General features: G+C 42.5%; 1 protein-coding gene across 2 annotated transcripts in view; it reads right to left on the bottom strand.

The window, feature by feature from the left end:
- Nucleotides 1–261: 261 nt before the first annotated feature.
- The window catches only part of LOC111238487 (hamartin-like), a 31,730-nt gene continuing 7,505 nt past the window's right edge, over nt 262–24,486 (bottom strand). The window contains exons 2-22 of one of the 2 annotated variants that reach the window (XM_022768026.1): nt 24,010–24,224; nt 23,793–23,896; nt 22,529–22,681; nt 21,679–21,823; nt 21,390–21,544; nt 20,001–20,074; nt 19,728–19,906; nt 18,183–18,301; nt 15,812–15,977; nt 15,565–15,686; nt 14,916–15,009; nt 14,404–14,511; nt 12,545–13,190; nt 10,786–10,829; nt 8,874–9,040; nt 7,871–8,053; nt 7,649–7,759; nt 5,692–5,814; nt 4,356–4,543; nt 3,798–3,971; nt 262–2,893 (exon numbers count right to left, since the gene is read on the bottom strand). In XM_022768026.1, the coding sequence (XP_022623747.1) occupies nt 2,212–2,893; nt 3,798–3,971; nt 4,356–4,543; nt 5,692–5,814; nt 7,649–7,759; nt 7,871–8,053; nt 8,874–9,040; nt 10,786–10,829; nt 12,545–13,190; nt 14,404–14,511; nt 14,916–15,009; nt 15,565–15,686; nt 15,812–15,977; nt 18,183–18,301; nt 19,728–19,906; nt 20,001–20,074; nt 21,390–21,544; nt 21,679–21,823; nt 22,529–22,681; nt 23,793–23,896; nt 24,010–24,118 (3,846 nt within the window). In that variant the 5' untranslated portion in view covers nt 24,119–24,224 and the 3' untranslated portion in view covers nt 262–2,211. The remainder of the gene's footprint in view (nt 2,894–3,797; nt 3,972–4,355; nt 4,544–5,691; nt 5,815–7,648; nt 7,760–7,870; nt 8,054–8,873; nt 9,041–10,785; nt 10,830–12,544; nt 13,191–14,403; nt 14,512–14,915; nt 15,010–15,564; nt 15,687–15,811; nt 15,978–18,182; nt 18,302–19,727; nt 19,907–20,000; nt 20,075–21,389; nt 21,545–21,678; nt 21,824–22,528; nt 22,682–23,792; nt 23,897–24,009; nt 24,225–24,486) is intronic. The other variant, XM_022768027.1, reaches the window with a different exon arrangement.

Genomic DNA, 24,486 nt, shown 5'->3' with positions numbered 1-24,486 from the left:
ACAACCACGACGTGTCCATTGTACACTTGTCATTTCCTTTTTGAAACAAGTCATAATCTGTTAATTTGTCATCTTTAGAGATTGATGTTGTTCCCTTTTGACAGTCAAACTAGCTGTGTTTTGCTTCTAGTTGTGTGCTAAGCTAAGCTAGCCGTTTTCTCTGCTCCAGCTTTATGTACGTAAGTAGGAGAAAGAAACAAAGTGAACTAAGTTGTCTAAGGACCTTACATTCGGCGGGAATAAGAAAGCAAAACTCAAGAATTGTAGTGCAAAACATTGAAGACGATCTTTATTGTTCACAGTTAAACACAAGCCACTGCTTTAAGAACTTCCTTTTTTGCCATTTTGTCCCAGATTCTCCAGCTCCGGTCAGAGTCCTGGTTTCTTCAGTTTGTGCTGATTGTACCTTCTGTCTTGGTTTGCTGTAGTTACTACGGTTGGCATTTAAAGTGGATTGTTGAACATGCTTTAGATAGCGAGGCAGAAGGAAATGACAGCAGGAGTTCCCGGTGGACAACAGGATTTAGATGACTTTCAAAAGCAGAATTTACTTCTAATGCTTAAGAAGAAAGGAGGATATTCCGTATTTATCAGACCACCAGGGAGGAAAACCTATTGGACATTTTTGGTTTTCCACACTGCACGCAACAGCTGAGCCCAACATGAGTAACAACACTTCTGTTTAGATATTTGAATTCAGCCAAACCACAAATGTTTTCATGGCACTTCCAAAATGGTCAGCTGGTAGTCTGTAACAAAGAAATGTTGATCTTTGTAGCTTGGGCTTGTGTCATTTGCCAGGTCTGTTTCAAATTTAGCGTATGTACTTGAGAGTACACTTCATGGCTGAATTAAAAAGCACAGGTACAACAGAATGTGGAATTTATAAAAATGCATAAAATTTCATCAGTTCCTAAATTTCATACATTTCCCTCGTTGCATCATCACTGAAATACGAGAATCAACATGACTCCATCACCTACACTCTCGCACACTCGCAAACCAAAACACATTCGTCCTCTGACATACTTTGGACAAAAACTCAAGGGAGTTTTGTATGGAAATGTTAGTCTTCCAAATCAGCCCAGCAACAATAAGGTCACACTCCCAAGGTTTCCCCGGAATGATCCAAACATCTCTACGTACTGATCGCTTCCATCGCTCTGATGTAACACTTGCTCAAATACTCGCTCAACATGAATCAAAAAAAAAATATTTCGGTCCGTGGTCAGTGCCAAAGCACGCCTAACAGATGATCGAGACAAATGTAACATTTCCTGCTCTCCTGGTGTTTCATGTCTGATTTTATCTGAGGTGGTGCCTTTTAAATTTTTAAATTCTCAGTTCGCTTGTGCCCAGTGGTATCGACCACAGCAGATGATTTAAGTTTTATTTGTCCGATTTTTGAGATACGGTCTCAAGAGGTTTCTGCTTCCACCGAAATATAATAGAGGTGACTGGAGCTTTGTTGGTAGTCCTCACAGCTTTGAAGAATGACATACAATTTTTAACAGCAACTTGTCTTTTCAAAAACAATGTCCCCATTACTCTGGATAACCCAAAGACCTTGTTCTGAACTTTATTCAAAAGGAGCCATTTCTTCAGTAGCAAGTATTTCTACAGTGAAAACTGTTCACTGAGAGGTCTGAGGATTATCCAAAGTAACTAGGACAAGTTGCTGCTGTGTTTTACAAACTGAATGTTTCAATGCTGAGAGCACCACAAACAACATTTCATTCACCTCTATCATGTTGGGGTGGAGGCAGAAACTCCTGACAAGATTTCTCCATATTTGGACATATAAAACCTGAGCTAGCTGCATGGCTGATACAACTAGAGCCAAGAAGGAAATGTAGTAGACCTTACCCTTTAAACCTCAAGCTCACAGTGTCACATCCTGTTTGAGAACCTTTGAGCATCTCTGACTCATTAACAAATTCATAAGTGTAGCATCTTTACTGGTAGCACATCGACTTTGTATCCCTGTCACCTTGTCAAACTCCTTCAGTGGAATGAATCAGTATGAAAAAAATAAATAATAAAAAAAAAAAAGAAAAAAAAAGAAATATGTGGCTGAATCCTGTTGTCCACAGGAATGGAACAAATAACACTGAATTCCAATGAGTTGCTGACATGTTACTCTTTTGCTGATTTGTAGCTTTTCTCCATCGTTAAACTTCAGTCCCACCGCCCCAGCTCAGTTCTGTGTCTCTAACTGTGCTCGTGATGTGTTTCATTATAGTCCATGATCTTTAGATGCTGCTGCCGGGGACGTCCTGACCCCGCCTGACCCCGCCCTACACCGGGCCCCGCCCCTGCCTTCCTGCGGGGGCTTTCCTGGCTCAAGGCCCGCTGCTTGGGCTCAGATGAGGGCTCCTTGGTGGGCACAGTGAGAGGAGTGGCAGGGGCTGGGGCTGGGGCTGGGGAGGGAGTCGGAATGGGGGAAGGTGCGGTGCTGACGGGAGCAATATAAGCTGGGCAGGGCGGCTCCACGCACAGCTCAGTCTTCAGGCCGTGGGCGAGGCCGGCAAGGCGCGGCGGTGGTTGCTCCTCGTCGCACTGGCTCTCGCTCTTGTTGCGGAACAGCTCGCGCGCCCTCATGCCCAGGAAGCTCTTGGCACTGGGATAGGAGCCCACGGTGAGCGGCGCGTCAGAGGGGGGCAGGGGTGCAAGCGGGTTGACGTGGGGGCAGGACAGGGAGGGCTCTACCAACAGGGGCGGGGCCAGGTCCTGGCTGCCGTTGATGGAGTTGGCTGTTGACTTGGAAGAGTTGCTCGCCTTTGGTTGCCCTGGCGATAAAGTGCTGCCGTTGCCCCGAGGGGAGTCGTGCGGTGGTCTACTGGCCGCCTCCTCGTTGGTGTGAGTTTTACTTGGTCCATCTGGCACCATGACACTGTGGGGGAGAAAATATTCACATGTAAAGAAGGATAATCATTTCAAATCATGCTGTTAATTCACCCCAGTGGTTGTATCACAGAAAGACAAAGTGGCAGGCGGCAAAATGCATCACTAAATGAGCCTCCAACATAATATTCAATGCAAACAAAAGTAACTAAGTAAGACAGCTTTAGTTTATTAGGTTTGCTGTGTAAAAAATAAATATTTAGTGACAAAATGAGTTCTCCTCAACTTGGTCAAATCATCTAATTGTTATTAAAAAACTTAATACCACTGACATTCTTCCCCTCACAGCAGAGGATGATTATAACTGCAAAGTCCAGAACATAAAAGGATGCTGATGTTTAGCAGGTATAATGTTTACCATGTTCACCATCTTAGTTAGCATGCAAACATTTGCTACCAGCACTAAACACAAAGTACAGCTGAGGCTGATGGGAATGTCATTAGTTTTGCAGATATGTGGTTATAAACCTGACAATACAAATTTTGACCTGATGATGGCGCTAAGGCATGACTAATGTTTTTACAATTCATCCTGAGGGGGACATGAATGTGTGCACTAAATTTCATGGCCCCTCCATCAAATCGTTGAGATATTTCAATTTGGTGGAACGACCAACCAATAGACAGAGATGACCAACCATAGAGCCACGCCACTAGCATGGCTTATAAAGTCCTAATGAGATCAATTCTAAATCTCTAGTCACTTGTGGACTAACAAGCAAATCAACCAAACTGTAACTTCATAATCAGTTAAAAAGTAAGTGACCAGTTGAGTGTTTTTGCCATGTTCATAAATATGTGATTAAGCTGAGCAGGTTTATGTGTGATACAATATTGACTGTCAAAAAAAAAAAAAAAAAGAAAAGAAAAAGAAAGAAGAGCCTGAGCCTGACCTGGAGTCAGCAGGAGTGTGTGGGTCAGCTCTGCCCCCTGTTGGTGAGCTGGTGGCGGTGCTGGCTGGAGCCTCCATCTCCACTCTGCTGTAGAGCTGCAGGAGTTCAGTCTGCAGCAGCTGAGTGATTCTCCTCTGCGCATGATACCTGCTGTCTGAGGCCTGCATCTCCGCCCTGAACACACAGAGACCGGACAGGGACGAGGAACAAGGCAGAGAGGAGACAGAGATTACAACACGTGAAAATGAGTAATGGAAAGATCAAGTAGAGGGAGGACATGAGGTGTGACTGATTGCACAAACAGGTGACTGACTTTCACAGGAGATTTGAACCTGCCTCTGTCAATACAAACACAATTTCGTAATGTCTGATCTACTTAGACAACTGATTCATGTCCAACTCATTTACAGTAGTTACTGTTGTGCCGAAAACATCTGTCTCAATACAGATATCAAAGTATTTGATACGTGCTGATCACTGATATCAATGACAATCGCAATATGTGTCTCTTTTTGAGGACTTTGTGGCTCAAACTAATCCCGACGCACACATACTCACTTTGCTTGACATTTGACATCCTCGAGGAACTTCTTCTGCTCGGCGATGAGGTGTTCCTTCTTGGAGAGGTGCGTCTCCAGCTCGGCCACTCTCTGCTGCGCTCCCTCCAGTTTCTGACCCTGAACCAGCAGACTCTGCCTCAGCGTCTCCACCTCTTTCCCATAAGACACCTGCAGCATCTGGGCCTCCTGGGTGATGGGTCGACAGCAGCACAAAGAGCAGGAAGGAACAAGAAATGTATGAGAGAGTGAAAAAGACACGCATGAAAGTTTGCTGATTCAGAACATGGCTGTTTATTAGCCAACTGTCAGATCAAGTCAGTTGGTGTTTGGGCCTGGAAGTCCATTCTTGACTTTGGGAACAATATACAATGACGTCCACAAGTATTTGGACAGTGACACAATTTTCAAGATTTTGCCTGTAAACACCTCCTCAGTGGATGTGAAACAAAGCCACCAAGATGTGATTGAGGTGTAGACTTTCAGCTTTAATTCAAATATCTCATTAACCGTTTAGGAACTACAACCAATTTTATACATAGTCCCTCAAAGGTAACTGACTGAAAGTCAGTTTCATGACATGGTGTGGACTGTTCCCTCATTATTTCATGACAAATGAAGCGGATAAAAGAACTGGAGTTGAGTGGAGAAAGTGTCACAGTGACTTTGAACCCTTGGACACTAAACATTTGGAAAACATAAGGTACTGATGATCGATTGATGTTGGTATATAATGAATGGACAGGCTTGATAACCGCCAGGAGTTATCAGAGTCAAAATTGTTGTTTGGTCCATTTCTCACCTTCCCTAAGAGACACAAGAGGATGGGCAGCAAAGTCTTATCCATGCGTTAAGTAGATTAACACTCAATGTTAAGGAATTACAGGGATTATCCCAGAAGTGAGAGAAAGAGAAAACATGTGACTCCAGTTTTAACACACATGAACCTGCCAGGCTTTGTTGAGGGTAAAACACACACCATTCTACAAGAAGCGTGTGACTCCATGGATTTACCGTCACTGTCAGACAACATGTACTCCTAACGTTTACGAGAGGAATTTATCCTATCATGCATGAAAAATTAACACATACTTCTGACAACATACAAGTGTTTCCTCATACTTTAAATGAAACTAGCTTCCTGTGACATATATCTACCAGAGCTGATATGACAGTGAAGCTGAAACACTTCAGTAGGACAGTTTTGACTTGACATCCAACAAACCCAATTAGTATCCCTTTTTTCACCTCGGCACGTCGTCTCTGCAGTTCTCAGCATCTGTCTCACACGCACACACGCACGCAAACACACACACACACACTTCGTTCCACTGTACCTTTGTATTATCGGCGCCTGTGTGGTGTAACTCCTGCATGGACAGCTTATGTGCCTCCCCGAGGAGCAGCAGCTGCTTGTTCAGGAAGCTCATCTGCTGCTGGGTGCTCTCACTGTTGCTCAGCTGAAGGACACACGAGACAAACAATGACGATGGAGGGCAAAACAGAAATCCCACTACAAATAAAATCTGTCCAAAAACATTTGGGAACACGTGAACAATAAGAAGTACAGAATTATTTCATTAATAATCTCACTGAATTCATCAAAGATTCAACAAGGTGCTAGAAAAGAGTTATATATATATATTTCAGTATACACGTCACCCTAAGGGGCCAATTTTGTCCAAGCTAAATTCTACTTAAAGACGTCCTATAGTATTAAATCATACAGTGTATTTAATCATGTCTGCATATCATGAATAAGGCCCAGTCGACTGTGTGGATGCTGTCTGATTTGAAATGCTCGTTCCCTGAATCAACGGCTCCTTGTTTGTCAGGATTTCAGTTCAGTCTGGGTCAGACGAGGGAAACAGACCTCAGACAAACCCCACGGGGCAGAAAAACACCCAGAATCCCCCCCCCCCACGTCGCTGACCCAGAAATAGAGAGGGAGAGACAACATCTCCAAGGCAACTAGGCCCCGGTCTGCAGAGAGGTGACAGGACGAGGGCGGGGGCATGTGCTGTTGTAACTCCCCAAGTCTGACCCAACTGCCTGCCAGCCTGCTCACCGTCCTGCACATTTCCCCCGTTTAAAGAAACAGGAGTGAGAACATGGAAATCTGTCTTAAAGTTTAGATTTTTAAATTTTACACTGGATGAGCCTGAAGAGTAAAACCTAAACTATCCTGCTGATTTAATATGAAGCACTGAAACGCCGTGTGAATCTGGGACATGTTCATCTCCTTATGTGAAACCGAACACCTACCAAGACAATGACAGAGAAAAATGCAGACGACGTCCGTCTTTTTGGCAGGACACAGGAAATATCAGCTGCAAGTTGTGACTGATGGTCAGTGTTTCTGTCCAGGGCACGTACACCAGTTCAATTCAACTTTTGATAGAAAGCCATTATATGCTAATAATCTGCTAATGACACATCAGCAGCTTATTTAACCTGGTTTCCTTATATGCAAGTATTTAAATATTAGAGGTGCTTTCAGCGCAGTATAAACTGAGAATGTCAGGCCAAAAGGTCACTGTAATTTTGAAATAACAGCACTATGACTACATGTAACCACTTTCAGACATTCATCCCACTGTGTAAATGTAATTGCAAATGTTACATGTTGGCCTCAATTCTGAATAACAACCCAAAAGTCTTGTTCTACACTCTAAACACACTGAAATAAAATTCTGCTTAATTATCATGGCTTGTGCTTAAGACAAAAAGATCATTTTGATGCTAAAATAAATAAACTAATAATAAAATAAGTAAAACCGCCTAATAATTATCAGACCAGAACCTCCTCCCTATATTCTCATTTAAAAACATCCAGCAAAATGCTTCACATTGAGCGAGGAATGCAATGGGAGTTCACCAGAAAACAAATTCTCAAATAAATTATGAGTCTCACGAGTCAACAGAGGAGACGTGTATTGCTCTGTGACAGAAAAGATTTATTTTCCTTCATGTCTTTCCATTATGATCCTGCCACGTCTGAATAAAGCCATAACAAATATTTACTTAACAGACACATCTGCCTTTGACTGATTACAACACTTTTATTTCTCTTATTTAATTTTGGGTGTATCTAATTTTATCATTAAAATTTCTGAAAGGTGCTACACAAATAAAATTGACTTGTGCCTTGGTTGAATGGAAAAACACCATTACTTAAATAGATAGATGAACACAGCAATGACACGTATTCAGTCTGAAAAAGCCTGAAAAGGGATTTTAATTATATTCTGTCACCGACCCAACTAACAGACCACGGCTCAGCTCTGTCGTTACCTTGATGGTCATCTGGTTGAGGAGGTGACCAGTGTGGCAGACTTTGTTGTTGGACCTCTGAAGCTCCGCCTCCAGCTCATCCATCCTCTTCTGACACTCCTGTAACTTACTCTGAAGACACAGGACAGAATCAGATTAAAGAGTTATATCTTACAGTGGTGACTAGAGTGGACACATATACACTGTGTGTGTGTGTGTGTGTGTGTGTGTGTGTGTGTGTACCTGGAGTTCTTGGTTCTTGGTGTAGTAGTCGTCTCTGCCCTGCTGCAGCTGTCTGATCTGACTGTGCAGCCTGGTCACCACCGTCTCCCGGTCATCCCACAGCTGCCTGTATCGCTGCTGCTCCACCTGCAGACTCTCCCTCAGAGACAAGATGTCCACACTCTGCAGGTTCAGCTGGTCCTTCTGGAGACACACACACACACAGAAACACACAGAAACACACAGAAACACACAGAAACACACAGAGACACACACACACACACACACACACACACACACACACACACACACACACACACAGAAACACACACACACACACACAGACACATGTTCAGTACAAAGTGCACAGGAGATTCCAGATGTCTACATGTTTTAAGTCATTTTGCAAGTTTGTGCCACTTTTTTTTTTGTGAGAGCAGGATGGACACATAAAGACACACACACCACACAGTCTCCTCAAAACTCAATAAGTGTTCAACATTTCTGAAATGTTGGCAGAAAATTTTCAGCTGATTGCTGCATGAATGTACCAGTGTTCCACCTCCTTGTTTATGTTTCCTTCCTGGAGACAAAACAGCCTTCATGGCTTCTTTGTAACCGTCACTGGTTGAAAACACAACCTGTCTGAGTTGCTGTCAGCCGCAAACAAAACAACTTCCCTTACATTTTCTCTGTTACGTGCAGCGGATGAGACTCCACTGATTTGACAGCTGGAGTTATGAAACGCTACAAGTGTCTCGGTGATCAGTAAAAATCTCTCATGAATTTAGATGGGTTTTCCTCCTCTCTGTGCACGCTGGTAGTTGAAGAATAACACTTGTGAGCCTCCAGTTACACGACAGTCATTCTAATCGTTCTGTGGTGCTGCATCTCAATAAACAAAACCTGCAACGCCCCTTTTGTCCGTTTCAAATACAGTTTTAGTTTCTTTTGTTTCCGAGTGCTTAAATTCGAAAGGTGCTTAAAGGAGCTAATCTGCGATAAAGAGCTCATGCAAACTTGCCATAGCGTTGTTCTGCTCCTCCAGTGCAGTGGCGTTGATGATGCGTCGGAGGAGGCGTCGGTTGCGGACGGCGTGCTGCTCCCTCTTGTAGCGCTCGTACAGCAGCTGGTTGTGCAGCAGGAGCAGCTGGCTGCGCAGCGTGTGAAGCTCGTCCAGCGGAGCTGAGCCTGGGGAGGCCAGGATAATAATAATGTAATTAACACGGTCACAAACCTCACACACGTGCACACTACTAGAAATGAGATTAATTCATTTCTACTGTTAAAGACCAGAATAGCACCGATAATGTTATGAGAATATAAAAGACCAAATTAATACAAGATCATATAAACCTGTTTTTTGTTTTTTTTGCTGTTCCTGAGAAGCTGACAGAGTTCAGGTGGAAATACCATATTATATTATCAATGGTGGAATTATATGTTTTTGAACTTGAAGATTTGCTGATCAGTGACACACACCGACTAGAAACTAGAAACGAGACAAAGCATCAACGATAACATAAAGTTCCACCAACTTTGCAAAACCATCTAAAAGGGTCTTTTAAATAGTAAAAAATGTTTGCAATTTTTCAGTTATTATTTATAAAGTTATTTTTGGGGCAATTTCTTGCCTTCGATGGGATAGGGACAGTGAGAGAGCGACAGGAAAGTTGGGGGAGACACAGGGGCTGACATGCAGCAAAGGGTCACAGACTTGAATCTGAGCGGCTGCAGTTAGGACTGAGTCTATATGGTATGCCCCCAAAACGCTTGTAATTTTTCATCTCTACCTCGATCGGGATCTGCATTCATACAAACACAAAGACACTCCTCTAACACAGACAAGTGTGTCCATATGACAAAAAGAAAGTATCCAAAAATAGTTTTAGTGAAAAACAAGTTCATATTTCTCAAAGTATCCAATAAAAAAAGCTTTGTTTGGTGTCAGTAATGAATCTCAGCAACTGTAATGGCATTAGTGCTGAAACCATCGATACACAGCCCCACAAAATGTTGTATTCAGATAAAGTGAGAGACACTGTGATGGATTCCTGGTTCCTTCTCAGTCTCACCTTCCACCACATTCCCTTTAAATCTGTTATAGCGCTAAATGGTAAGTGTCTGTTGTCTTCTACACAGCTGCACTACTTGATATCTTTATGGTACTTACTTAAAGATGAATATTACTGATCCACAACCACTTGACCAGGTTTTTTCAGGTCTTTGATTTGAGTAGTACAAGTGCTCTGGTGGTAACAACTACCACCTCTGCGTCTTTCAAGCTGCCATGTACCCAGTGAATCACACTCACTACAAATGTTTCACATGTGAAAAACGCAGTACTGTTCAATCAAGGATAAAAAACAGAAAACCTACATCTGTCCAACCTAATTCTGCAAACACAGCTTCACTTGTTCACATGTTCAAAGGGAAGGAGAGAGAAGATTTAGAGAAAAAAATTCTCTGGAGAATTTGATCAGTCAGTCAGCCATAAGCCGTGACAGGAGTTTTGTTTTAGATGCAATCGAAAATACAGGGCGGATGATTAAATTCCAGAGTTGTAATTACGAGTTGGCAAAGACTTTTAGCAAAGTCACAGTCTTTCTATTTTGTTGGGAAGTGCAGCTGGAGAAAATGTGATTCATGCTCTGGGTGACTGAGTGCATACAGAGACAGAGAGGTAAATGAAAAAGGAGAAGAAATCTGGAAACGGCCAACTTTCAAATTTCTGAGTTGATCGTGTTCTGCGTGACTGTGGGAACTTTGTATGTTTTGATAAACCTCTGTCCGGCTTGGTATCATTTAAACATGCTGTTCATGTCTCAAGAGCTCGTGATGAATCACTAGTCATGCCTAAATAATGCTCCGTCTGCAGTCTTTATAATGGCTTCTTTTATCAGTGCACAGCAGTGTTGTGGTGGTGAGTGCTTTACCTCCAAAGTGCGTCCAGTCAGCTGACTTACTTGGCAAAGGTAATCTGGAAAAGGAGAGAATGAAAAGCTGTTTGTGAGAAGGATCTCTCTGGGATATTTCTGTGATTCTATCAAACCAGGTTTTCACTGCTGTGAAAACAAAAATCACAACAACACACTGCAGTCACTGAGGTTAGTCATGGACAGCACAGTTTTCACTGCTACATTTAGAGACGCAAACTGGTTGAAAGGACAGATTAAAATACATGATGCTACTGTGATGCAGCCCACATATGTTAAACATGTTGGTGATTCTGTGACATAAAAATATTCATCAAGGTGATCCTCTACAACACATAAAGATGCATTTTAGAACTGTGGAGGAAATGCTGCAACAGCCTCAAGATGCAAATTAGGTTCAGAAAAAAACTAAAAAGAATCATTGAATTATCATCTTTCTTATCCATGAATCATGGAGTTCTTAAACAAACACTTTGTGGTTTATAACTCTCTTGTCTAAATGAATGATAAGTTCAAGTCTCCAAAAATCTGTCATGGCTTTAGACGGAGCTGAGAAGATTTAAAGTTTTGACATGTTAGGAAATGCGCTAATTTGCTTTCTTACCACAAGTAAGATGAGAAGACAGATACTGCTTTGTCTGAATGTTACATGTGAAGATGCTGCCAGCAGCCACTTAGCTTAGCATTAAAACTGGCAGCAGCCTCGCTCTGAAACAAAAACAAAATCCACCTACGAGCTCTCAAGCTCATTAATTAACATGTCATATCAAACCTGTTTAATCAGTACAAGAGCCAAACTGTGGGAACAACACTTTTTAAATAATGTTGCCTTTGAAACATATAGGATATTGTTCTCCTGCCCAACAAAAACAACTGAGAGGGATCAACTTCTTATGGCATTTAGTTTAGTAAATGAATGTCCATATTGCCCACCCCTGAAAGTGACCATGTCATAATAAAGTGCCTTATTAGTTCCTTGCCTCTGACGTACTTCGGTCTGTGTTTTGAGCTGACTTCATTCCCTCCGTCAGCCATGTTTGGCTCTGATGAAGATAGTAAAATGTGGGAGTGATGAGCGACTGAAACGAGTGAGGCCAGACTGTTCTGTGCCCAGCGCTGACTTTGCTGACACTGTCTCTGCTGTTGTATTATTGGCTTGGAAGACCAGCTCACTGTTTGTGTGTGTGTGTGTGTGTGTGTGTGTGTGTGTGTGTGTGTGTGTGTGTGTGTGTGTGTAGAAAGAAGGGGGTGGCGACTCCTGAACAATGTCATGCTTGTTCTCAACTGGGTGTTTCCTTTGGGCCACAGTAATAGACTGGAAACAATCCAAGTGAGCTCTGCACAGTGAACAGCACATCAAAACACACTCCTGAGTTTCTTCAGTGTGATCAACATCAGCTTTATACTGACAACGCACAACTCGGTCATGGCTGCACACTCCTCTCCATGTGTTGATTTACAGACAGAAATGTTTGTATCTAGAACTTTTCCTGTCCTCCGTGCAAATACTTCAAATAATGACCACATATCTGAACTATTTAAATTTATGATGTAAGCATCATCTATAGGTGAAATGCTATCAAATTTTGCAGGATTGCTCAAAGTTGATAAATATCCCTGTCATCTACAGTGGTGGGATGCGATGCTATTAAGAGGCATTTACAGCAGATGGTGTCAAACGGGTTCCTCCTTAAAAAAAGCTGGAAAACAAAAGTCTAACTGCTGTCGAACGAAGCTAAATCAAAGTCAAGCCCCTCACCTCTTGAGAACTTTGTCGTGGGCGTCGCTCCCCTGCTGAACAAGGCGATCCAGCACCTCCAGTGGTGAAGCAGACACTACCCCTTCCTCCTCTCCATCCTCCAACCCTTCCTCTCGCTGCAACAGCCTCTCCATCGCCGCCTTGTGCACCGCCTCCGTCGTCTTCTGCCCCACGAAGAGCGAGGCCGCCCTGGGCAGAGCCAGGTCGAAAAATGACTCGTAGGGCACTGGGGCCGGGGTCTTGCTGCACGGGCTCGGGAAGAACATCCCCAACTTGCCCACCTCGTCGTCTGGGGCGGAGGGGCTCCGGTGCAGGTGGTGGTCGATTGGGGTGAAACCTGACTGGAAGGACCAGGGCTGCTCGAGGCCGAGGGCTGAACTCCTGCTGTCCCCTCCTGCTCCTCCCCCTCCTCTTTCGCTGCCGACACCGCTGGTACTCGCGGTGTTCTCCGCTTTGTCTGGTGTTGATACAACATGGTGGGTGTCCCGGACGGGGCCTCCGGGCTGGGCGTTAGAGAGGGTCTTGTCTTGTGTCTGACAGCCGGTCAGAGTCTCAGTGGTGTGATAGAAAGGCGAATCAAAGCCCCGCAGGCCTGGCAGCTCCTGTGTGTCTTCAGTGATCTTCAGCAGCTCCTCTGTGATGGCAGCTGCAGCAGAAACAACATATTGAGGATTGTGATGGAGATAAACCTGCATGTACAGTGTGTTCTGAATGTCGATGTATGCACTCACAACGGGTGCCAACACAACAGCTATCCCACACAGAAACACTGAGGTTTCAGGCTTCTGTTTCTTCCTCCAGAGAACAGAAAAGTTTAAATCTAAGCAGCTAGCTTTAGCAACAGAGCTTGTGCCATTTGGCAGATGCTTTTATCTGAAGTTGTTCACTGTTCACAGCACTGTAGGTATATTTAGTTTTATCACAAGTGGCTCAAGTGGGCTTTAAATCGACACCTGCGTGAAGCCAGCTAAATACACAGAGATATGAACAAGGGCGTGTTCGCATCCTGGATATTTAGTCGAGTCCAAGAGCTCAGGCTCATTTAACTTAACAGGAGAATCAATCTTGGTTCAGTCAAAACAAAACACTGTACTGACTGACTCTGTTGTGAAGGTTGAATGATTTGGATATATTGTTGATTACAAGATAATGTGTCGTTTCCATACAGCTGTTCCCATATGTTACCCATATGTAGGTCTGTGGCTATTTTACATTGTGGCAAATACCTGTGAGGTGTGGAGTGAACTGGAGGATCGCAGCACTTTGTGTTGTGTTTTCACACTGCGTCTGTATAATTTTTAACATAAGTCAGTTTCTATGTTGTATATACTGTATTGACGCATCTTTATCTTCTTTATTAAAATATATGTATCATATTATATTGGTTTATTTTTACTGGAACTTGTACATGCTCTGGATTAGCAGACTCAAGTTGGGTCATTTTGTGTTGCACAAACAACACGGTCACAGAGACTGAAAATATTAAGAAGACAAATAAATGTGACTGACAGGGGCTGTGAGGCGGAAACTTTTCAAATAAATGCATTTACTGCTCGTCCACATCAAGGTGCAACCGTCAGTCTTTACCGTTTCCTTTGATCAACATAAAAAAGCAAACATGAGTGTAAAACGCTTGTTGGACAACGAATTTGGGAACACAAAGAAGTTTCACTCCTGATTTTCTGTGGTTGCCACCCTGCTCGGAGAGAGCTCAAAATACATTTCGGAAAGGTCACTCTGTCGTTCTGTTATTGCCTCGTGTGCAGCATGATTTGGTTTTAGTGGATTATTTTCTACGGGAAGGCACTAACAAAGTGACTGGATCTGGTTCTGAGATATAAACTAAAGCCAATACTCACCCTCCTCCTTCTCTTTCTCTGTTCTCAGCTGAAGCTCCAGCTCCTGTTTCTTCATGAAGACCGACAGTTCTGTCAAAGTCATGGAGATGTTCTCAGCAGCTCCTGCATCTGATTGGCAAATGTACATATCACAACTGTGGGTATGATGCCAAAACAAAACAAAACAAAAAAAAAAAACATCTCCAAAAAGCACAAACACTTAAACTACAAATGCACCTCAGTTATGGTTATTTTGCTGAGGTCACTTGCACCTCATTAGGATTAAGACTGATGATACAATAATTCTTCATTTGGGATCAGAAAGAGACCTGAGATCTCAGTCGGGCCATGTCCAAATTATATTCAGTCTAACCTGGTCGGCAGGGACCAGGTCTATGTGTCAGTGTCTGATTGACCCAAGTGAATCAGAGTGGACCCACTATCAGCTCTACTAATTCAATAAAAACCTGTGAAGACCTGTACTGTTAAATTGGATATGATAAATTACAGTAATGTGCCTCATCATGACTAACCTCTGTTTGTTGTTACTTCCCCGCTCTTCTCCGTGTCTTTCACTGGCTCCTGTCTCACCAAAGAGGGTTTACTGCTTTCTCCGTGTCGACGATCCTGAAAAGTCACAGCGTTGATCGTTTTATTATGAATTGTGAAGGCGAGTCACTGTTTTTTTTTTTTGTACAAACCGCTACAACGCAAGTTCATGATCCTTGGATGACTGACAGATACAGGTTTAGATTTTTACATTTATATACTAGTTTGTCATGAGTAATCCAAAAAAGAAAATCTGACTAATGCTGAGAAACAATAACATGACTACAATTATTTAATCTCTTTTCTGCCATTCATTTACTTGTGAGGACAAAATCAAACAGGCCATTTCAAAAATCAATTTGCCTCCTACTGTTAAGGAAATGAGCTTTCAACATGAGTGAAGCTAGATCATTTGAAATGGCTGGCATATCTGTCATATTTGTTTGAATGTTCCTAATTAAGAAATATACGACGAACAGGATCCAATTAGAGCATCTTGAAGTTTGGAAAAACAGCACGTTGGTAATGAATAATCACAATCCCCTCATTGATCCTTTCCAGTTCTATAAAAATATTTTTTAAAAAGTCTGTTTAGAGATTTTTGTCTTTCGGTGAAATCTAGAAAGAGCATACCTTTCTTGGTGGACTGGACTGGACTGTGTTGGCTGGTAAGGAGATTATAGGGAAGTCATCTGATAGGGTGGGAGGTGGGGAAGAGGTGGCTGGAGTGCTGGAGGCAGGCGTTCCTTTCCCTCCTGCTCAGATCAAATCAACACAAAAGGGAATTCCAGAGCGTCACTCAGGTGCAACGTAAAAGAAAACCCCCACTGCAGCACACTGACGGACGGCCGCAAATATTCCCTAATGATGTAACCTGTACCTGATGTGCAGTGGAAGCGGCTGGGAAGGTGTGAGGCACTGTGGGAGAGCTCTAAGTTGGGCGACATGCCCCTGGAGGAAGGGGGCGTGGCCATGCCACACAACGAGGAGGGGCTCCACAGAGGGTCCTTCCCCCCGCAGGAAGAGTTAAGTTCACAGGTGGAGTTCTGCAAAGAAAAAGACCAAACAAATTTATCACAAATTCGACAAACAAAGACAAAAACTGCAAATCTTCAATTTAGATACGTTTCCACTTTACTTAAAGGAACAGTTCCACACTTCGGAAATACACTTATTTGATTTCTTGCTCGGAGTTAGATGAAACGTACTCAATATGATATTACAGCCAGCAGCCAGTTAGCTTAGCATTAAGACTGGAAAAATGTTAACTACTCGTTTTCGCCCGTTTCCATGAGTTTCCATCTGCATGAGTCTGTATGGGACAACTGGTTATGTATATGTGGTTCTCAACCTGGGAAATTAATTTCATCTGCATTCATGTGTCCTTGGTCAGTTTATAAATTATAAAAACCATATTTTATCACTCCTGGTGGCATCTGCCCATGTAAATGGCTCTGGTTTTGTATTAAAAACAATACAATGGAGGTAAATGGGAATTTGTTTGTGCTGCTAACACTAGTACTGCTACACCTCCTCCTCCTCTGGATAATCCACAAGAGTCTTTTCTATCTGATTTTGGTGACCTGACTGAAAGATTTTGCACACATGACTTGGTTTTATTATTGTGGCACCAAATCCACAGCCTTCCCCATTCACTGTTTTTTTCATGGTTTAAACCTCAACAAAGTTCACTGATATGTTTTTAAAAGCTGGAATTATTATTATTAGTATTTAGGCCAGTTACTGGAAAATTCAATAAAGAAGGTGAATGTCTTTAACCTGAAAAGTTTAATAATCTTTCATTTTAATATATTTAATACACCATGTAGACAGGACCAGGTGTTGGTACAGGATTTCCCCCATTGTTTTACAGTGGGCAAAAACCATCTCTGTTGACATCATTAAAAATTGTTAAGCTTTAGGAAATAAAACAACAACATTTACAGAAATTGGAGTTATTTCACACAGAAGCTGCCAAATATTTAATGAGTGCGGCTCCCGTTTACCTTAAATTCACTCCAAATGAAAACCCTGAGTTAGCAGGGGTTTGCCATTCAACCAAAAACCCAGATTTGAGACCCTTACCCGAAATGTATCTAAAGTTACTTAAAATCCTGGATATTTTTCACCCTGTTCACGTTGTTAGGATTAAGATATTTATTTGCAAATTGTAGCTTTTCTTAGTAGTGACAGTGGAGCAGGTGGAGGTTCAGCATTTTGATGTCAGTGAACATGAACAAGTTGGCTGCTAAAACAGTCAAACATGTCTCCTCTCCAACTGCTGAGCTGAGAAAAACAGCTGAGTGAGTTTTTGTCTTTATGGTACAAGAACCGAGTCAACAACACAAATTTAAAATGTGATCTCTCCTAAAATGGTCGGGCGCCCATGTTTTCCAGATTTTCCGTCTGTCTGGGTCACAGAGACAAATCCTCAGACAGACCCCAGGGGGCAGAAAAACACCCAGACCCCTCCCTTGTGTGGCTGGCCCAATAATAGAAAGGGAGAGATGGCATCTCCAAGGCAACCAAGCCCTCGGGAGAGACTACAGAGAGGTGGCAGGACGAGGACGGGGACGGGGGGCATGTGTTGTAGTTCCTGAAGCCTGACCCAACTGTCTGCCAGACCGCTGACTCCGATGACTCAATAACTGTCTGTCCACTCACCGTCTCTCCGCGTCCCACAGAACGAGGCGGGCAGTGGCTGCACTAATTGGGGACTTTGTGGAGTGTAAACATGACTATTGTTGAAGGAAACTGTGATGTTCATATAATTAATATTTGGTCTGACATGTAATCAATAAAAAATATTACTTAAGAGTTAGATAGAAATTGAATCACAAGTGGACCTGCAGAACGAGTGGACCTCTTTCAAGGTTAGCTAGGGATAGTAGAGGCAAGTAAACCACTGAAGCGCTGTACTGTACAGCTCCGAAAATTAGGCATTTTCCAAGCTACTGCTGTGGTGTAGTGACTCCTCACATATCACATTTGTACCTGTACGCTGCGTTACATGAAGAATAAAACTGTGTGATTCAGTATTAAAGCTGCTCCTGTGTCTTTGATTTGGTTATTATGAACCTAGAAGTGAATGTTTGATACCATCTACAGAAAAACTGAAGAAAATCCACAACAGCCTGCAGCAAACAGAAGCTTGGTTCTCTGGTATTAACCTCTGGTCATCAGTTATTGACCAGTCTTGTGTATTAAACCAGGATTTTGACGGTTTTTGCCCAGATTATGGATGATCTTACCTGGCGTCTGGTAGTCTGTGGGCTGCGGTAGGAGGGCTGTGTCCCTGAGAAGGGGGGCAAGGACAGAGGCGGGGGTAGCGGCTGCCGTGGAGTTGAGAACGGGGTCGAAGAAGAGCTTCCTGTTGTCAAGAAGACAAATAGTCTGATCAATCCTCAAACGGGTGCAACCTTTGGTCTTTCTCTGCCGTTTTGGACACAACTGTTCAGTGTTTGTCCTTTAAACCAGTTAGAAGACACAGCATGAGAATTACAACAGAATCACTAAGGAAAAAGCTGAATTTTCTGCACAACAGAAAAGCCCTGTAATGTATGAGGGTTTCAACTTACTATCACTGATTACAGATTACACAAGAGCAGCATACAATCCTCGCTGAGAGGCAAAAAAGGAAAAAGTAAATGTTCCACATTTTTCCTTAATGAATAATTTAAATGATTAATGGACTTAAATGGCCTAATCATTCCAGAACTAAAATGCACAGTCATGTTCAAATTCAGTAACACTAACATCATGACAAGTCAGTATCAGTGCTCATGTAAAACAAAATAGGTCGACGACCTTAAATCATAATAAGTGAGATCTAAAAAATAAAGCAAAACAGTAACTGAGCAGGAAAATGCTCAAACACATTTAAGAGAATGGCTTTGACCACACACACCACGAGACATTTTGAATCTATCAACCCACAGAGACTTTGCTGCAGTGTTTTTGATCACGAATATGGTAATATGGTGATCATGAATATGGTAATATTGAATATTTAAATCAATATAATTTTGATACATGATTCCTGCATCAACGTGATGTAGTTTGATTTGTATGGTATTTAATATAATGGTACTTAGTCAGAAACAGTTTCTCAATAATTTATTTCCAGAAAATGATCTGTTATATTAAACTCCTACTGTCTGTGGTGTTTGTTTAAACAACTCTTAATGCCAACTCACAACTGGAAGTTCTAAATGTGGCCAACAAAATGTCAATCTCTGACCGGATGAGATATTGATTCAATAGTTGTGTAACAGCAATAAAGATAAAGGCCTGTATATTAATAATGTCATAGTAAAACATGATGATAAGTAAGGAGCCTGAACCCATCCTGTTTAACGATCATGATCACAGTCTGATGTCTTTGCCAACTGCAACGTCCTGTCATAACACTACATGTGCAATTGCTGTCAGCTTCCTGCTGTAGCTTGTTTATCATGTTAAGGAAAGAGCAGACTGATAAAAATATAAAACAACAGTGTTCTCTTCTTGTTCCTCCTCAGAGTACATGTTGACCAACAGTTATCAAGAAGCTGCAGCACAAGATGCGTGTGAGGTAGTTGAGAAAGCGTCTGTAGTTTAGTTTTTCCATCAGAGAGCGCAACAACAATTTTGCAATAAAAATGAAATGTATGTTTATTCTTATGTCTTTATGTAAAAAACAATTCATATAAATAAGATCAGATTTTTCTCTCAAATTTTCAGCATCTGTATCATCCTTAAGAATCCAGTACTGTTCCAGCTCTATGAGGTTTCACATGTATGAGATGTTTTCTGACCGTAGCTGCTGTGGAGGTCCGTGTAGGGGCTGGAAGTGCAGTCTTGTGGTCGCATGTGGACTTGGGGGTAGAAGTTCTCAGGCATGGTGGCGTAGCCCTCCTCACAGGAGGCCTCCTTGGGGTCTAGAGACACTTTGGCACATTCGATGACGATATCATGGATTTCATACTTTTTCCACCTACAGCAAAGCACGGCACTATTAGTCAGAGTGGTGGGTGAGAAGGTTAAACACCAAATTGCTCCTTCGCTGGGCAGAACAGTGTGCGACTTGCCTTGTGGGGTCAAGCTCGTGGTCCTTTGTTCCTGTCACCAGTTCAGGATGTATACGAACGTGTTCGAGCATCGGCTGGGACGGAAGAACACAAAGTTTATGTTAGCGATCATTTGGCTACAAAAACTCTATGAAGAGCAACACAGTACAGCAGCAGGGGTGATATCCTCACCACTGGTGGCCTTAGCTTTCAAATGAAACAGGCCCCGCCTTCCGAAGAGCCCCCCGCTGACATGCAGGAATTGAATCGAATAATTCACCCACTTTCAAATATAAATACAAGTATTGGACTCAAGACACTGGGAGCAATAATAAAAACGAGTTAAACAATGAAATTAATACTCAGTGATAATGGAAAGCACCAAGCACCATAATGCCAACGCATGAGCCCATGGCCTCGAGCTCACCTGACACTGACAGTGCAAGGTGCACACTGGGCTCTGAAGCTGCAGGCCGTACGGTGGTCCCTCTCTCACCTGATGCTAACACTACTGGCTTCTCTCCCTCATCTGTAACGTATTCTCCCTGCTGATCACTGTCTTTACAATCAGGTCGGCCTGATTTATCCTCGATGGCCTCGCTGTTGCCTTCTAACTCTTCCTGACTGGCTCTGTGTGGCTGTATGGCTATAACATTTAAGAAAAGGTTACATTAAAATGCCAGTTAACATACATTTTCTATTGTAGCTGCCATTTGTATTATAATGTAAATATTCTGAATTTATGTCATTTATGACCCATTTTGAATCATATTACAAAGACAAATTCCCTGAAGGTGATGTAAAAAATTAAAAAGGTCACCTAAAAATTATTATTTATACTGATTCTGAAATAAAACTATACAGCACATACAGGATAACTAACTAAGCTAACTTGTATAAAATGGTATATTGGAAAAATAAACACATTTAACTGCTTATACTGCTGTAGCTAGATACACTGTAGCTAACTACAGCAACCGCCTAGCTTCCCTGCTAACTCTTGACAGACTCTTTCACAGCTGACAGGATTAACCGTTCCAAATATAGATGTTATTTTCATAAGTTTTGAGTTTTCGTTTCATTTTCAAAGTGGCTCTGTTTTCAGACTGTGGTGATGTCACTGAGTTGTAGCCAACCGATTGGAATTTGCCACCTAATCTATCAACTCAATCAAAACTCTTAGATGTAGCCTATATAACAAAGACCAGCAAACGATAAGATGTTTTATATCCGCTGATACATGACACACATTGCTACTCAGGGCAGAATAGTAGTTGCAGAGTGTTGAGCTGCCCAAATATACCGATAAAGTCCGAAAATATACCATAATTGACACAAACCACTTGAACCTGGGGTTGGATGGGGGTGGTAGGGCCCAACATTAGGTCTTGAACCACAACTGTTCCTCACCTTTACTACCTCCTCAAATGTTTCCATGTTCTCCTTCATGCTGTAGTGGGATCGTAGGTAGGACACAAAGTTGCACGGGTACATGCCGTAGAGTCGGTGGAAGAGTGAATAGACACTGGCGTGCAGGTGGATTAGATAAACCTCTGAAACGTGTCCTGAATGTGTTAAAAAAACAAACAAAAAAAACACACACACACACACACACAAATTTGAACTTCAGGGTAACAAAATGAACTTACAGTGCAAGATAATAGGAAAAACAGAGTTAGACATGACAGGACGTTCCTACCGGGGTTCTTAAGGTTCCAGGATGCCAGGCGACCGAAGATATCGAAATACTCCCACAGGTGTTGTTTCCCAGCTTGAGGGATCATGGGTAGCAGAGTGATCAGTACCAGCACTCCAGTTATCAGCACCACTACGTCCGTGTCCGTCTGCCGGGACATTAAAGTTGGAGAAAAGTTATTTGACAATAAAAGGCTGGCATTAACTTATTAGTGTTGGTGGTTATGTTAACCACTATTTAATCTAATGCACAACAACATGTGCCGCATTTCATCCATCCAGTAAAGGTGAAAATATTTCAGGATGCACCAAAGCAGTGGACCAAAAAAACTGACACTGACACACACTAGAGCTTGGCTGGTAATGTGGTTAAAACTTAATCTAATCAATGGTTAATCAACAAACTTTGCAAACTTCACTTCTGTCCAGTTTGAGTAGACAAACAAGCAGTGTTGCTCTGGAGGAGCATTGAGTGACCAAGCTAATCAATAACATGCTGCATCAAACATGTAAAGAACTTACTGTTCTGTATCTAAACAACATCCTTTCAGTGCCCACCAGTATTAAAAACTCGATCTGTACAAGTTACATCTACAATAGTTTCCCAAAGAGGCTGAAAAGTCAAAAAAAATTGTCACTTAAGTATCTGTTCACTGATCTACCCACTGATTGAGGTGCCACTAAAATCTTGCAAAAATGATGAATAGATGCGATGAAATGTACAGTAACTAAATATTGCACAAATTCTAAAAAAGCAGATGGATGAGAAATCATTAATCCTCATCCATCCACGTCCCTCTCAACGCCTCGACAAGGGGATTTCTTTGTTCACCGAGTCATAACTGGGCCGTTACCTTTAGGCATTTGAGCAGCGAGAGCAGCAGAGGGTATCGAGCAATCTTGTGGATCCAGGACGGCTGTTTGCGGATTACATGGCCGAGCAGGGTGAGGGTGGGCAGTCGGCAGGCCTGTTTGGTCATACACTCGTTCATCTTGTCCAGAAGGTGCTGTGAGGGAGGAAAGAAGAGGCATAGACGGGTTAGATTTGTATTTAGTTTTTTTCAAGAAAGATAGCTGGAGGTCTTGTTCTTTTTCATTAAACAGGTACAGGTTCAGAATTGTGGGTTTTTTTTTTTACATATCCGTATATGGATATCCCCATGGTGTAATGTGCAGCACATTTTAAATTACAGGAAACATCAACAGCTAAAAATCACCCTTGTATTCCTATTCTGGCTTCTTTAACAGAAGTCAACACACCGGGGCGGTAACGGGCGTTTCAATTACATGCAAATAAAACCATATAAGACCATGGAAATAATTATGATGACTTCATCGTCCTACACCACCACAAATCCACATGTATTGGGTTGCTATGGCAATATGCAAACACACACAAACACAATGCAACAACAACACTGAAGCATCTGATGACATTTCTAACAGCTGAGGGCATGACCACCAACACAGTGAAGGAGTGTTTTAGTACTGGTTCAATCTCTTGAGTTTACATTTCATTTTGACACATTTTATAATGGGAGACAGATTGCAGACTGCATACAGTCATCTGTACAGGATCAGTACTTTCTTCTCACCTGGCTTTTTTTTACCAAAGAGTCTATGAGTTCAAACGCCAATATTTACTAAGTGTTTAATAGCAAAGAAATTGGTTTGAAATACTGATATTAAAGCAGCGGTCGCAAAACAAAGTGGCATTCGCTTGCTCACTCAAAATAGGTTGGGCTGGAAGATTGGTGGCATAGTAACTACTCGCAGGCCTCATTGGTCAGCTGCTGTAGCTGGCAAGCTAAAAATGAACTTGCTAGCTGACCCGGCTGAACCAGCGTTAGTCAAAAAAGTCAATGGTACGGTAGCTTCCTCTACTTTGGACTCTCCGGCTCTCCATCCCCTCAAGGCTAAGCACTGTCTGGGTGACTTGCTATAGGTAAATGGTGCAAATTTTCAGAGTTCACAAACTTTAACTCTGCATGGAATATTCACACAGATTAATTTCACTCCCTTGAGCAGATATTTGGATCCCAGTGAATCCATTCAAATGAATTGATTTCGCTGCTTTAAATCTTGGTGTGACCAGGACTTTGTCGGGGTGTTTCTCACCTTATCGTGGGGCTCTCTGACTGAGGAGAGGATATGCATGGCCTGGGCAGAATTTGTTTCCAAAAAGTAGTCCACCAGCCCGTTCAGCAGCATGGACCCTCGCTCTTTAAAAGGGGAACAGGAAAAATCATTACAGCGTTTTTGAAAGAAGAGAAGGCAAAGCTCGCCAGAAAGCTGAATAAAGCACAGTGTCGTTAAACAAGCCAGGTGGCCGTACCAGTGCTGAGCTGCTCGTTGATAAGGCCTCTGATCTCTTCTAGCTGGTGGAGGTCGGCGGTCTCCAGGAGCGGGAGGAGGTCCCCCACGTTGGGCTGCTCCCTGGCCATGGTGGTGGCAGTGCTGGAGGTGGAGGCAGCGTCTCTCTCACGGTGTCCGTCCCTGCCTGCCTGGAGGACTCCTGGGGCCACCCTCCGATACAGTCTCCAGGCACCTCTACATCGCACGAAGACCAAATCATAAACATATCCCAGAATTAGTCACAGCTCTGATCTTGGATTAACGGTCACATGACAATACCAACTCTGTACTGGGATGCAGGGTTTGTGCCATTTCTTCAAATCAGAAAAAAAAACCTATTGAAATGTTATCCAGTATAATGTAACTTCATCTAATTTACTCAGACATTAAGAATAGGATCCCTGAAGAATAAAATGAACTGCACTTTGAGATGACATGATGGTTTACAGACGTCATC

Source organism: Seriola dumerili, unplaced genomic scaffold, assembly GCF_002260705.1.
Source record: "Seriola dumerili isolate Sdu_G_001 unplaced genomic scaffold, Sdu_1.0 BDQW01001387.1, whole genome shotgun sequence".
NCBI classification, from domain to species: domain Eukaryota; kingdom Metazoa; phylum Chordata; class Actinopteri; order Carangiformes; family Carangidae; genus Seriola; species Seriola dumerili.
The sequence above is the reverse complement of the archived record's forward strand: the minus strand, read 5'-3'. Positions and strand labels throughout refer to the sequence as shown.